This window comes from Schistocerca americana, chromosome 2 (assembly GCF_021461395.2).
Source record: "Schistocerca americana isolate TAMUIC-IGC-003095 chromosome 2, iqSchAmer2.1, whole genome shotgun sequence".
NCBI classification, from domain to species: Eukaryota; Metazoa; Arthropoda; class Insecta; order Orthoptera; family Acrididae; genus Schistocerca; species Schistocerca americana.
In genome coordinates, this window is record NC_060120.1 from 115,115,940 (window position 1) to 115,130,710 (window position 14,771).

A 14,771-nucleotide genomic window follows, 5' to 3' on the forward strand; every position below is an offset into this window, starting at 1 on the left:
TGGTCTGTTTGATTAAGTAATGGGCTTTGGCATGAAGACATTTAAAGGTAATAAGACTGGCAGAGGATAGGTGCTGCTTAAGATGTTGCAAGGTGCGACAATGATCACGAGTGACAGTAGCAATGGCCATGTTCCACCACTGAACTGGATGGTGATGAACAGGGCCTGTCGAGTGGGGAACAGCAATACTGTCAGTGCAAATTATGTAATCGGATATGTGATGAATGACTTCCTCAATACTGACAAAAAAGGTGTAAACAGGATCTGGAAGGTACATAGAGGCCAATCAGCTAGATGGAAAGCCCAGCAGGATAACTTAGCAATCACGAGGCAGGGACCGAACAACAGAATCAATGGGAATTGGTCACTATCACAGAGGTCATCGTGTGGTAACCACCAGTTTATGGAAGGAAGAAGGGGACAGGTAGTTAGTGAAAGATCAATGGCAGATAAAATGCCATAGGCAGCTCTAAAAAGAGTTGGGGAATGATCATTAACAACGCACAGGTCGTGGTCCACAAGAAATTGGTCAATGAGGAGTCCCCGACTACACGAAAAAGCACTGTCTCACAAAGGGTGATGGGTATTAAAATCCCCAAGGAGGAGGAAGGGAGGGAGGGGTTGCTGGGAGAGTTTGGGCAGTGGATTTCAGGAGGGAGATAGAGATTGCAAACAGTGACCATGAAATCCTAATGGAGTCAGATGGCAACTGCTTTCAATGTACCGTATTTACTCGAATCTAAGCCACACTCGAATCTAAGCCGCACCTGAAAAATGAGACTCGAAATAAAGGAAAAAAAAAATTTCTGAATCTAAGCCGCACCTGAAATTTGAGACTCGAAATTCAAGGGGAGAGAAAAGTTTTAGGCCACACCTCCAAATCGAAACAAAGTTGGTCCATTGTAATATGAGACACAATTTAGGTCGAATGAATGACGATACAGCTACAGTAGTTTGGTTCGAGCCGTAAGCTTAGCAGTTAAGCTTTACCAGGTAGTCACTGCTATGCGTCAGGCGCTCCGTCCGTATTTATACGGGTACCGTTCGTTTTTCACGTTCTTCGTCTGGTTTGAATTGATTGCTTTTTTTTTTTTTTTTTTGATCTGATAAGTGCCGTTCTCTTTGTTATAGCTGTTTACGTCACTATCTGAAAATGCATTACTGTACTGTGTCATGCATTGTTTGTCACATTCTGATGATGAGTGTTTATGACCTGTCGCCGCTCGCGGCATGGTTTGCTTTTGTGCGTGCTACCACCACTTACAATTAAAAAAAAAAAAAAAAAAAGGGAGGAATTGTCTCAGTTGCGAAACAATGTCAAGAGACTGCTATTTGTTGTTATTTACACTGCTGCTTTCTTTGATAATGATCAACAAGAACCAAATAATAAACTGCGTATGATAGAAGATGTTCTGAAAGAGAGTTTAGCGAAAATTTTTCTCCATTTGAAAATCTTTTCAGACGCCTCTTTAGTACATTACTTTTTGCACAGAAATTAGAGTCATCTTAGATGTAAAAATCTAGTCAATTGCCGTGCTTCATTTCTGACTGTATCACTATTAGGCATAAGAATAATACGAATATAAACATGACATGATATGTGTCTACTCCCGCGTTTGCTGTTGACTCACTCTAGGTTCGTAGTTTATTAGGCAGACAGGATTTAAATGAGATAGCAGCAAACATGAAAGAATACATGGCAAAATGTTTATATTCATATTATTCTTACGCTGAAGAGAATACTGCATGTGATTCACAATTCATACAAGTTCCCATTAGCAACCATCTCTTCTTACAGGTAGGAAAAAAGTCAGAACATAGAATTGGCCATATTAACAAACATCGCAAACAGTCCTGCCAGTCGGATTTTCATAGTACATTGAAAAGCTGCTACATTCGAGGATGAACAATACGGAATTTGTATTTACTTCGTTGGATAATGTATGAAAATGCAGTGGTCGAAATTTGGGGCAGAGAAAAAAGCTCGTCTTACACCTTTTTTTTAAATTTATTTACTGACGCAGCGGTTTTGGCGCCAGTATTTATCTTTGTGCCTGCAAAGCATGCCTGTGTAGCGCTACATACATTGAACGGCAGAAGTTAGTTGTGGCGGCACCTACCAACATATGTCATAAATTCCGCTTACTTTGCACTCGATTCTAAGCCGCAGGCGGTTTTTTGGATTACAAAAACCAGAAAAAAAGTGCGGCTTGGATTCAAGTAAATACGGTAGTACCAAGGGGGGGGGGGGGGGGGGGGTCCATGTACTAACAACATCCATATGGGCCAACATGCAAATACCACTGGATGACCTCAAAGGACCAACTCAATTCTGGCAGAAAGCTTGGAACCTGTGAACGTTTGGTGAGTGAGAATCAATAAAATGAGATTCCTGGCAAATGACACAAGCTGTTGAGTAAAAGGAAATGAGGGATTGAATAAGCATGGAACGGGTATCCAAATGGAAGGCAAATGAGCTGGATCCAATGACACTTTTGGGTCGCATCTGTCATCAAGAAGGATGGGGTGATGTCCATAAGTAAGAGGTCAGGCTCAGGTAGCGAGGACGGAGATGGTACCTGTGGGGACACAGGTGGGCCTCGTCCTGAGGACGCACGGATGTGGGTTCTGTGGCCAAGTTGCAGCAGCAGGCCTCCAGCCTGGAAGACACCAGAGGGAGTGGTCCCAGGAGGAAGCCCCACCACTGGGGTGCCAAAAAAGGGAGACACTTCTTTGGGTGGGTTGGGGGATTGGCACCCAGAGAGAAGGTCATGAGAAATTCACAGGTGGGGGAGAGGGGAGGGGGTGGGACTGATGTAAAGAGGAGGGAGAAATGGCATAACAGAGCAGAGTTAGATTAGATGTCATCAACACAGGGTGAAGGGCCTCAGTGTAGGATAAACAATCAATGGACTTATACTCCTGTGTCTTCTGTTTCTTCTTATAAACTAGGCAACCTGGCAAGCATGGAGAGTGATGGTTGTGATAATTAAAACACATGGGCGGCAGAACACAGGGGCTCCCCTCATGGAGTGGGTATCCACATTCACAGCATATATGGTCTGCCATACGACAGGAAAAAATGTGCCCAAAATGTAAGCACTGAAAACACACTGTGGGTGGTGGGATGTATGGCTTCACATCACATTGATAATCATAACCTTGACCTTTTCTGAGACTGTCTCCCTCAAATGCCAAAATAAAAGTGCAGGTATCAACACAATTGTCCTTATGACCTTTCTGAAAATGCCAAACAAAATGAGCACCCTGTTGTTCCAGATTGGCACGGAGTTTCTCATCAGTTTGAAGTATAAGATCCCTATGAAAAATGACTCCTTGGACCATATTCAAGGACTGGTTAGGAGTAATGGACACCAGGATGTCGCCAAGATGGTCACAAGCATGGAGGCTGCACATTGGACAGCAGAAGTTTTGATCAACAGTGAAGCCGACTGTATTCTACCGAAGGATTCCACTTTGCCAAACTTGTCTTTGATATTTTCAGCAAAAATAATGGCTTGGTGATGGTGAAAGTGTCCCCGACAATCCTAGTGCAGACCAGGTAGCTGGCAAGCGAGGCCCTCCTCCCAGAGTATAGCCAGGGAAAGGAAGACCACAGGGTTATAAGAAGCAGCAGTAAATGATCCACTACCAACTAAAGAGACAGCCATAAAAGAACGGCCACTTTTTGGAGCTTAATACACAAAGCATATGCTATGATACCACTCACTCCGATCAGGGGCTCCCCCTATGGGCACCATCAAGCCACAGCAAGGGTTGTCTGGAATGCAAGCCATTGCCGGGAGTTCCATTGTTGCAGAATGACAAGCAACTCCTAGACATACATGGTGAGACAACTCAGGCATCAGAAGTGTGATTGGTGTGTTGTCAGGGGTTTCAGCCAGATGGGTACATAACAGCCCCACCACATGGACTGGCTACACATGCTGTTGAACTAGCGGGGTGGTGGGAGGCTCCAGCAGGAAAGGAAGAAGAGAAGGAGGGGAGAGGTATCCACACCATATGAACTAGGGAGGGTGTTATTCCCCAAATAGGTCACACTATGGAGAGAAAATTTAGAAGTGGAGGTTAAACACCACAGAGGGGTCAAAAATGACAAAAAGGAAGGAAAAGGCAAGTGGAACAAAAACTGGAAAGAATACAATAATCAAGGTAGATAGCCAGGTCGATGTCAGCAAGAACATCGAGACAGGTGGGAGGAAGGGGTAGAGGGAAAGGAGTGAGGACGAAGAGAGGGGGAAGAGGGGAAGGAAATGCAACCCAGGAAGGGAAACTGGACCGCAATAGCACGAGGCCTGTGTGCACCATGCACAAACCCACGAAAGAAACATGAGCCCCCTGGGGGGTCGTCAGGCAGAGGAACATCCACACCTCTCCATGCTGCCCTATCATTGCAGAGATACTAATTGTTTGTGTGGGTGAAATGTTAGCATTACGCTCACATTGCAGCACAAAACAGTTTCCTGCCATACTACCTGACATGCTTTTGTATGAGTTAGCAAGTTAAACTGCCACACCCTGGTCCACCACCAGCTGAATTTCATGCATCAACACAAAGGACACATTGAAGTTGAGACATTTCATACAGCATGCACAAAAATATAACACAGTGTTCCAGATGACACGTTTGGTACAACAGCATCATGTGCACACATACCACAGTAGGCACCGTATTAAAGATCCAGGGGCAGAAAGGGGTAGGGTTAGTGTTCACACACGAAGGCAATGCACCCACATACCTATAACTGTATTTCCTAGGTAATGATGTCCTCGAGGCAGACAGATAATGCAAATGTATCCCTGGCTCACAGTGTGAGATTGTGTGTACATTACAAAAAATGCTGCACACAAACAACAGACTAATTGTATAATTTAAAACTGCCTTAGAACATATTCCAAGTGAGAGGTACAAATTAGTTATACAGTCAGATAAACAACTACCATCAGGGACATCATTCTACACAGATGCAATGCAGGGGTTACTTGCATACCTGAATTGCACTGATTATATGTGTTACCCTCACATATTTCCCCACAGAGAAGATAGGTACCATTCCGGCCACTTGCATGTTGACCCACTGTCTGGTGAGAGCAGTCCAAGGAAGGTGACCACAGTGGAATCCTATGCGTTCCACCTTACACTTCACACTGTTGTCTGCAACTGCCTATTTAATTGGCACTAATTATTGCAACAATTTCTGGTAGACATGAATGCAAAAATTGAGACTGCACATCTCCAATACCTATGCCAGCATCAATGGTGTTTATGTGTCTTACACTATGTAAATCTAAGTGTGGTGTCACCGCCAGACACCACACTTGCTAGGTGGTAGCCTTTAAATCGGCCGCGGTCCGTTAGTATACGTCGGACCCGCGTGTCGCCACTGTCAGTGATTGCAGACTGAGCGCCGTCACACGGCAGGTCTAGAGAGACTTCCTAGCACTCGCCCCAGTTGTACAGCCAACTTTGCTAGCGATGGTTCACTGACAAATTACGCTCTCATTTGCCGAGACGATTGTTAGCATAGCCTTCAGCTACGTCATTTGCTACGACCTAGCAAGGCGCCATTATCAACTGCTATTTATCTTGTGATGCATGTACCGTCAGACCGATGTTCACCAATTATGGATTAAAGTTAAGTATTCCAGAAGCTACGTACTATTTTTGCTACTATAAAGACCTTGTCATTTTCCAGACCTCACACCATCCTGCGTGAGCTTAAACGCGTGCCTTTCGGCTACCTCGTAGTGGCTTGTCTGTCTCGCCAAGTCACAACAATTTGGCGACGAGAATTCTGCGTTCATACCTATATTGATTTACTTGTGTCATGGCTTCGCCACAATCTCCGGATGTACTGTCCGAATTTTATTGCTTGCAGAATCAGCAGACGCAGGCCTTATTGGCTGCCCTTGGACAGCTCGTCCAGGGTCAACTTGCAATGCAAAACGATGCGGCAGCCGCCGCTCCACCGCTACCGCAGCCACAACTCGCAGTTGCACCACCTTTTCGTCCTTTTGATGCTGCACTGTAAAGCTGGACGGAGTGGTCACGTCATTTTGTATTCCATCTCGCCGCCTACAGAATTCAAGGTAATGAGCGGCAGCCTTTTCTCCTTTCCGCCGTAGGCGTCCAGACGTACCGTGTGATAGTGAAATTATTTCCCCGACGTGACGTAGCAACTCTGTCCTACGAAGAAATTTGTCTGCATTAGATGCTTATTTCAAAGAATCAGTCAATGTAGTTGCCAAACGGTATACATTCTTTCGTACAAAACGTACGGCCGGTCAGACTAATCGGGAGTGGGTTGCAACCTTGCAAGGCCTTACTAGGGATTATGCTTTTGAGTGTGAATGTGGACTCCCTTATTCAGATACTATGGTACGTGATGCAATTGCACAGAACGTTTCTGATGTTCGTATAAGGGAACAGATTTTGAAACTAGTCAATCCCTCCCTTCAACAAGTGATAGACATATTGGATCGGCAGGACACACTTGACTTTGCTCAGGAATCGTTTGAAACTTCGCCAGCCGTGTGTCAGGTTAACCGGCCCCCCGGGCGCGCTGCACGGAACAGTGCAGCCTGCTTGCAACATACAAGAGACAAACAAAACTTGTGTCATTGTACGTCCTTCGTTCATCTGCTGCAGTGAACTTGTTTGGTTTTGATTTATTTCAGTTGTTTAACTTGTCTATAGTCAATCAGGTCCTATCAGTGAACCAGAGTGTGCTCTTCTTGCATGGCGTGTGCCGAACAACAATCCGCATCGCCACGGAATTTCTTTGCATGGCCGAAAGCCACTACCCCTTGGCAACGCTTACACATCGATTTTGCTGGTTCCTTCTGGAATGCTCAATGGTTGGTTGTGGTAGATTCATTCAGTAATTTTCCTTTTGTTGTCTGGATGTCTTCCACGACGTCATCTGCCACCATCCAAGCGTTATCCGCTATCTTTTGCATTGAAGGTCTTCCACAGACTATTGTTTCCGACAATGGCCCACAATTCATGTCCGCAGAATTTCAGTCATTCTGCAAGGCCAATGGTATTCAACATCTGACATCCGCACCGTTTTCGCCACAGTCAAACAGTGCCGCTGAACGTTTGGTCAGGACTTTCAAGTCACAGATGTTGAAGTTGAAAGAGTCTCATTCTTGGGAGGACGCGTTATTGCTCTTTTTGTCCACGTATCGCTCTCAGCCCCGAGATGGTCGCTCGCCGGCTGAGTTGTTGGACGGTCGCCCTCATCGCACCTTGATGTCTTTGCTACATCCGCCGCATCAGGTTCCTGTGCAGCGGCAGACACCTGCTTTTGCCCCAGGCGACGTTGTATACTATCACAACTATCGAGGTTCACGGCGTTGGCTCGCAGGGCGCATTCTTCGCTGCCTCGGCCGCGCTATGTATCTGGTTTTGGGGGCCTCTGGTGAGGTGCGTCGGCATCTCAATCAGCTGCGCCTCTGTCGTCGCACGGGTTCTGCCGCTCCCCGTCTGATTTCAGCGACGGTGCCGTCCGGTCAGTGCCCTGGGGACCCATCTACTGGCTCGCCTCATCCCCAGGTGTTACCGACGCTGCCTTCCATTTTGCCCCATGGCGACGCGCCGCCGCCGCTGCCTGTTCTCCCGCCGGCGACGCCCGCAGTGGACGCATCGCTGCAACCGCCGGCCGCCTCCCTGGGTCACGCGACGCCGATCGCTTCCCGTGACCCGTTGTCCTCCGGCATGGACTTCTTGCCCGCTCCGGACCACATGGTGTCTTCGCCCGTCGGGTGCCCCGACCCGATGGAGGTCGACCCTTCGGCCCCTCGTGTCTCTTTACGGGCGCATACACCGCATGTTGGCGTGCACCCTGGACTAGGTTTTCAGGCGTTTCCTAGCTCCCCTCGGACCGAATGACAGGGTGCAGGTGGCACAGCCTCGCCTGTTGTTAGGCTCCCCACCTCGTCGCATACGTCAACATGGCGTCCTCCCCACGGCAGGCGGAAGCCTTATAACACAACCGTACGCCGATTTGCGGGGGAGGAATGTGGTGTCACTGCCAGACACCACACTTGCTAGGTGGTAGCCTTTAAATCGGCCGCAGTCCGTTAGTAAACGTCAGACCCGCGTGTCGCCACTGTCAGTGATTGCAGACCGAGTGACGCCACACGGCAGGTCTAGAGAAACTTCCTAGCACTCGCCCCAGTTGTACAGCCGACTTTGCTAGCAATGGTTCACTGACAAATTACGCTCTCATTTACTGAGACGATAGTTAGCATAGCCTTCAGTTACGTCATTTGCTATGACCTAGCAAGGCACCATTATCAACTGCTATTTATCTTGTGATGCATGTACCGTCAGACCAATGTTCACCAATTATGGATTAAAGTTAAGTATTCCAGAAGCTACGTACTATTTTTGCTACTATAAAGGGCTTGTCATTTTCCAGACCTCACGCCATCCTGCTTGAGCTTAAACGCGTGCCTTTCGGCTACCTCGTATTGGCTTGGCTGTCTCGCCAAGCCACAACACTAAGGATGCACTTGCAAAAGATGGACATGCCAACAATGTTTGTGAAATAGTATGTGAAAAACTCCTCAAGCCCCTGGTCTACACTGATCCTAATTTGACACACAAACACCATGCCCCGAGAGAAATTTAACGGAAACTTTATAATGCTCAAGCTCTACAGACATGCACGTTTTTTGAGTCACTGTCATGCTGGCTGCCCTGCATAACAGGTGTGTATGTGGGAATAGTATCAACCTGCCTTACAAACCTGGTTAGGAGGTCAGCCTACAAATCAGGGACAAGAAACTGTTTGAAGTTCCTGGTGTCTAGGCAACCTAGCACAACAGGTGTGTTGTGTTTCCCTGCTTTATTGGTATGCACTTCATGGCAGAAAGAGGATTTCCAAGCCTTTGGCATATAGGCTGTGCTGCTTGAGAGATGCGTTTTTGCAGTAGTATCAGTCTGTTTTATCAGCCTGTTTTATCAGCCTCTCAGCCTCTTTAGCAGGGGCTACATGTGTTGCAAGGACGTGTCTATGGGTGGCCAAGAAGAGCTGAGGAGGAGATAGATAGATACATAGATAGAGAGAGAGAGAGATAGAGAGAGGGGGGGACAGGAGAGGACGTGCAGGGAGGTGGAGACTGAGGAGGAGATGGACTGAGAGAGCTGGGGTGGAGGAGATGAACCGGAGCAGGGAAGGGAAGAAGAGATGGACTAGCGATGTGGGGGGAGGGAGCGAGGGAGAGGGGGCTGGCCGACGGAGAGGGGGCTGGCCGACGGAGAGGGGGCTGGCCGACGGAGAGGGGGCTGGCCGACGGAGAGGGGGCTGGCCGACGGAGAGGGGGCTGGCCGACGGAGAGGGGGCTGGCCGACGGAGAGGGGGCTGGCCGACGGAGAGGGGGCTGGCCGACGGAGAGGGGGCTGGCCGACGGAGAGGGGGCTGGCCGACGGAGAGGGGGCTGGCCGACGGAGAGGGGGCTGGCCGACGGAGAGGGGGCTGGCCGACGGAGAGGGGGCTGGCCGACGGAGAGGGGGCTGGCCGACGGAGAGGGGGCTGGCCGACGGAGAGGGGGCTGGCCGACGGAGAGGGGGCTGGCCGACGGAGAGGGGGCTGGCCGACGGAGAGGGGGCTGGCCGACGGAGAGGGGGCTGGCCGACGGAGAGGGGGCTGGCCGACGGAGAGGGGGCTGGCCGACGGAGAGGGGGCTGGCCGACGGAGAGGGGGCTGGCCGACGGAGAGGGGGCTGGCCGACGGAGAGGGGGCTGGCCGACGGAGAGGGGGCTGGCCGACGGAGAGGGGGCTGGCCGACGGAGAGGGGGCTGGCCGACGGAGAGGGGGCTGGCCGACGGAGAGGGGGCTGGCCGACGGAGAGGGGGCTGGCCGACGGAGAGGGGGCTGGCCGACGGAGAGGGGGCTGGCCGACGGAGAGGGGGCTGGCCGACGGAGAGGGGGCTGGCCGACGGAGAGGGGGCTGGCCGACGGAGAGGGGGCTGGCCGACGGAGAGGGGGCTGGCCGACGGAGAGGGGGCTGGCCGACGGAGAGGGGGCTGGCCGACGGAGAGGGGGCTGGCCGACGGAGAGGGGGCTGGCCGACGGAGAGGGGGCTGGCCGACGGAGAGGGGGCTGGCCGACGGAGAGGGGGCTGGCCGAGGGAGAGGGGGCTGGCCGAGGGAGAGGGGGCTGGCCGAGGGAGAGGGGGCTGGCCGAGGGAGAGGGGGCTGGCCGACGGAGAGGGGGCTGGCCGACGGAGAGGGGGCTGGCCGACGGAGAGGGGGCTGGCCGAGGGAGAGGGGGCTGGCCGACGGAGAGGGGGCTGGCCGAGGGAGAGGGGGCTGGCCGACGGAGAGGGGGCTGGCCGAGGGAGAGGGGGCTGGCCGAGGGAGAGGGGGCTGGCCGAGGGAGAGGGGGCTGGCCGAGGGAGAGGGGGCTGGCCGAGGGAGAGGGGGCTGGCCGAGGGAGAGGGGGCTGGCCGAGGGAGAGGGGGCTGGCCGAGGGAGAGGGGGCTGGCCGAGGGAGAGGGGGCTGGCCGAGGGAGAGGGGGCTGGCCGAGGGAGAGGGGGCTGGCCGAGGGAGAGGGGGCTGGCCGAGGGAGAGGGGGCTGGCCGAGGGAGAGGGGCTGGCCGAGGGAGAGGGGCTGGCCGAGGGAGAGGGGCTGGCCGAGGGAGAGGGGGCGACCGAGGGAGAGGGGGCGACCGAGGGAGAGGGGGCGACCGAGGGAGAGGGGGCGACCGAGGGAGAGGGGGCGACCGAGGGAGAGGGGGCGACCGAGGGAGAGGGGGCGACCGAGGGAGAGGGGGCGACCGAGGGAGAGGGGGCGACCGAGGGAGAGGGGGCGACCGAGGGAGAGGGGGCGACCGAGGGAGAGGGGGCGACCGAGGGAGAGGGGGCGACCGAGGGAGAGGGGGCGACCGAGGGAGAGGGGGCGACCGAGGGAGAGGGGGCGACCGAGGGAGAGGGGGCGACCGGGGGAGAGGGGGCGACCGGGGGAGAGGGGGCGACCGGGGGAGAGGGGGCGACCGGGGGAGAGGGGGTGACCGGGGGAGAGGGGGTGACCGGGGGAGAGGGGGTGACCGGGGGAGAGGGGGTGACCGGGGGAGAGGGGGAGACCGGGGGAGAGGGGGAGACCGGGGGAGAGGGGGAGACCGGGGGAGAGGGGGAGACCGGGGGAGAGGGGGAGACCGGGGGAGAGGGGGAGACCGGGGGAGAGGGGGAGACCGGGGGAGAGGGGGAGACCGGGGGAGAGGGGGAGACCGGGGGAGAGGGGGTGACCGGGGGAGAGGGGGAGACCGGGGGAGAGGGGGAGACCGGGGGAGAGGGGGAGACCGGGGGAGAGGGGGAGACCGGGGGAGAGGGGGAGACCGGGGGAGAGGGGGAGACCGGGGGAGAGGGGGAGACCGGGGGAGAGGGGGAGACCGGGGGAGAGGGGGAGACCGGGGGAGAGGGGGTGACCGGGGGAGAGTGGGTGACCGGGGAGAGGGGGGGAGAGGGGGGGAGAGGGGGAGAGCGAGGGAGAGGGGGAGAGCGAGGGAGAGGGGGGAGAGCGAGGGAGAGGGGGAGAGCGAGGGAGAGGGGGAGAGCGAGGGAGAGGGGGAGAGCGAGGGAGAGGGGGAGAGCGAGGGAGAGGGGGAGAGCGAGGGAGAGGGGGAGAGCGAGGGAGAGGGGGAGAGCGAGGGAGAGGGGGAGAGCGAGGGAGAGGGGGAGAGCGAGGGAGAGGGGGAGAGCGAGGGAGAGGGGGAGAGCGAGGGAGAGGGGGAGAGCGAGGGAGAGGGGGAGAGCGAGGGAGAGGGGGAGAGCGAGGGAGAGGGGGAGAGCGAGGGAGAGGGGGAGAGCGAGGGAGAGGGGGAGAGCGAGGGAGAGGGGGAGAGCGAGGGAGAGGGGGAGAGCGAGGGAGAGGGGGAGAGCGAGGGAGAGGGGGAGAGCGAGGGAGAGGGGGAGAGCGAGGGAGAGGGGGAGAGCGAGGGAGAGGGGGAGAGCGAGGGAGAGGGGGAGAGCGAGGGAGAGGGGGAGAGCGAGGGAGAGGGGGAGAGCGAGGGAGAGCGAGTTAGAGAGCGAGGGAGAGGGGGAGAGCGAGGGGGAGAGCAAGGGAGAGAGCGAGGGGGAGAGCGAGGGGGAGAGCAAGGGAGAGAGCGAGGGAGAGAGCGAGGGGGAGAGCAAGGGAGAGAGCGAGGGAGAGAGCGAGGGAGAGAGCAATGGTGAGGGGTAGAGCGAGGGAGGGGGAGGTGTGGAGGCAATGGGCAGACAGGGGTAAGGAATGGGAGATGCAGTTGGGAGCAGACCCAGACGACCATGGTATGGTCGTAGCTCACCACTACTGTATCCTTTCTGCAAATACCATTGGATACCAAATACTGAATGCCATGCTATTAGTAAAGTGAGTTCCTGGTTACTGATATTAACTTTGAAAGCTGGACCTGTATCTCTCCTGCAAGCAGATGCAAGTTATGCTCACAAGGATGGCTGACTGGCCCTCTATGGAAAAAATCACTGTCAGCACTGGAGACTGCAAGCTACTAAGCTACTGAGATACTGGTACAAATCCTGAAGTTTACACAAATTTTCATCACTAGAATGTCCGTGGTAAACCAAGCAGGGGGCATCTGTTTGCAATTCTTAATCATAAGATTGTCAGCCAACTTCATTGATTAAATGCCCATCTTCTCCACAGTTCTTTGTGGGTATGGAAGCATACCAATGCAATTTTCATAAACATACCAACACAATTTTCATCATTTTAATTATTAACAAATTTTCATTTGCATATCAAGCAGATCTCACTCTCCCCAGAGCATAAAATTTTAAATTAGGTAATTAATTAATTAGCTTACATGTTTTTCTGAAAGTATTACAACAGATATCAATCTACACACAAATTTAAGATTAATTTTAGTTAACTATAACCAATTTATGATTTCTTCTTATACTTATAGTTATACCTGATCTCTTATGTGTGATGTAACCATGTGTGACAGGTGGCTAACACCAGGATGAGGATCATGGTCCAGTGCAGTAAGACCATGCCATAGTTTCATATAGATACTGCCAAACGAGAGAGTTGGCAAATTGCTCAGGTTGCCATGGCCTGCAATGGAGGTTCGATTACTACCAAACCATGAGTAAACACTCTAGCAAAACATAAAATTTAACTACTTCAATTATGCACTAACATTACGGTAACATTTAAGAAGCATGATAATATTACATGATTTTCTCAACAAAAATGTAATAAATCAATTGTATGTGGTCACAAGAAACTATTTCAGAATGCATGATATGTTGTGAAACAAATTTATGTGTCAAGACTTAATTTCTGCTCACAGAGTATTTCTCTCTTGGTCTGTCCTTAAAACCAGGATCTAAAAAACCAAAATTTGTGCCTAAAAATTCTAACATGATAACACAATGTGTGAAATATTAACCGCACTCTACAAGGTTTTCTCAAACTTGCATTATTTAACATAACAAATTAGACATACAGCATAACAAGAAGCACAGAAACACAAAACTAAATATAAAATAAATTGAGATTTTTGTTTCCAACCTGCTTTGCTAATGAAGAATAAAGCAACAAAATCAGAAAAGAGAAGACTGGACCATGACTGAAGGATAGCAACAGATAATAAATCTGAACACTTCATCACATGATTTTTTTCAGTCTTTGGCAGATTTCTTCATGACTGTCAGTTTCAACGCTATGAAAATCTTTGTCATCCTCAATAACATATGATATGAAAATATGTAGTTATCAGTGAGGACATGAGTGCAGTTTTGTGTGGATACAAAGATCAACAGAGTAGTGTGGACAGAAAAGATATAACATTGCATACGATACACACTTTACTAAGAAGAAATAAATTCATAGGCTATACAGATTGTCCAAAAAACCTACATTTAAGAAATGCTAATCATTTCTTTCACTAAAATATGATCAGCAGAAATTACATACCAACTTACCTTTTACTGCCTAGCAGAGAAATGATTTTGTTAAAACATACCTACTTAAATGTAGCTTACTCCATAGTTTAGGAATATTGCATGATGAAGTCTTAACTTAGCTAAAATATTATAGCACGAACTTCACTACCGACAGTTAAATAGCAATTATACTTAAAATGTTTCAAACTATAGTAACATACATCTAACACTAAGTCAAGCAAGCAAGCATATGTAATTACACCATACCAAGACTACATATAGAGGATGAGGATGAAACCCGTTTGATTCTTTCTGTATGTATGAAGTCAGAGGAGGCAACAGCAGCTGGTGAGACAGCACCATCGGTGCTAAGTACTGTCACTGGAGTGACAGTCTTGAGCCTGTCTCGTGAAGCTATACGTCTCATACCCATAATAGGAGACATGCTCAGATCTGTCAAATGAAAAAAATAAATTGTTCATGATGGGTTTCAGGATGGGAAACATGCAGTCCTGTTAACCAAACAGTTGAGCTGACAGTGTTACAACAGGAGCAAGTTAGTCATTAAATGAGCTAAAAGCTTTTGTTTATGTTTTACTATAAATTTCTTAGCACTGAAAAATAGCAGTTCTCTACTACATTGCTATATTTTTTAAGAACATCTATTGCATTTTCAAAATGATATCAACTTAAAAAAATATACTGATTGCTTAAAGTTATAACAACTACATTCAAATAAGCAGTTTTTAATTTAGGTGATGCCTCTAATATCTCCATTTTATGTCTGTAAATAGAAACAATGACATGTCAATATTTAGTATTGACTGAAAATGCTGATGTATGATAACT

At 50.9% G+C, this 14,771-nt stretch overlaps 1 protein-coding gene across 2 annotated transcripts in view; it reads right to left on the bottom strand.

The window, feature by feature from the left end:
• The window catches only part of LOC124596648 (regulatory-associated protein of mTOR), a 320,526-nt gene that overhangs the window by 93,140 nt on the left and 212,615 nt on the right, over positions 1 to 14,771 (bottom strand). The window contains exons 15-16 of one of the 2 annotated variants that reach the window (XM_047135882.1): positions 14,190 to 14,375; positions 12,944 to 13,089 (exon numbers count right to left, since the gene is read on the bottom strand). In XM_047135882.1, coding sequence (XP_046991838.1) covers positions 12,944 to 13,089; positions 14,190 to 14,375 — 332 coding nt within the window. The remainder of the gene's footprint in view (positions 1 to 12,943; positions 13,090 to 14,189; positions 14,376 to 14,771) is intronic. The other variant, XM_047135883.1, reaches the window with a different exon arrangement.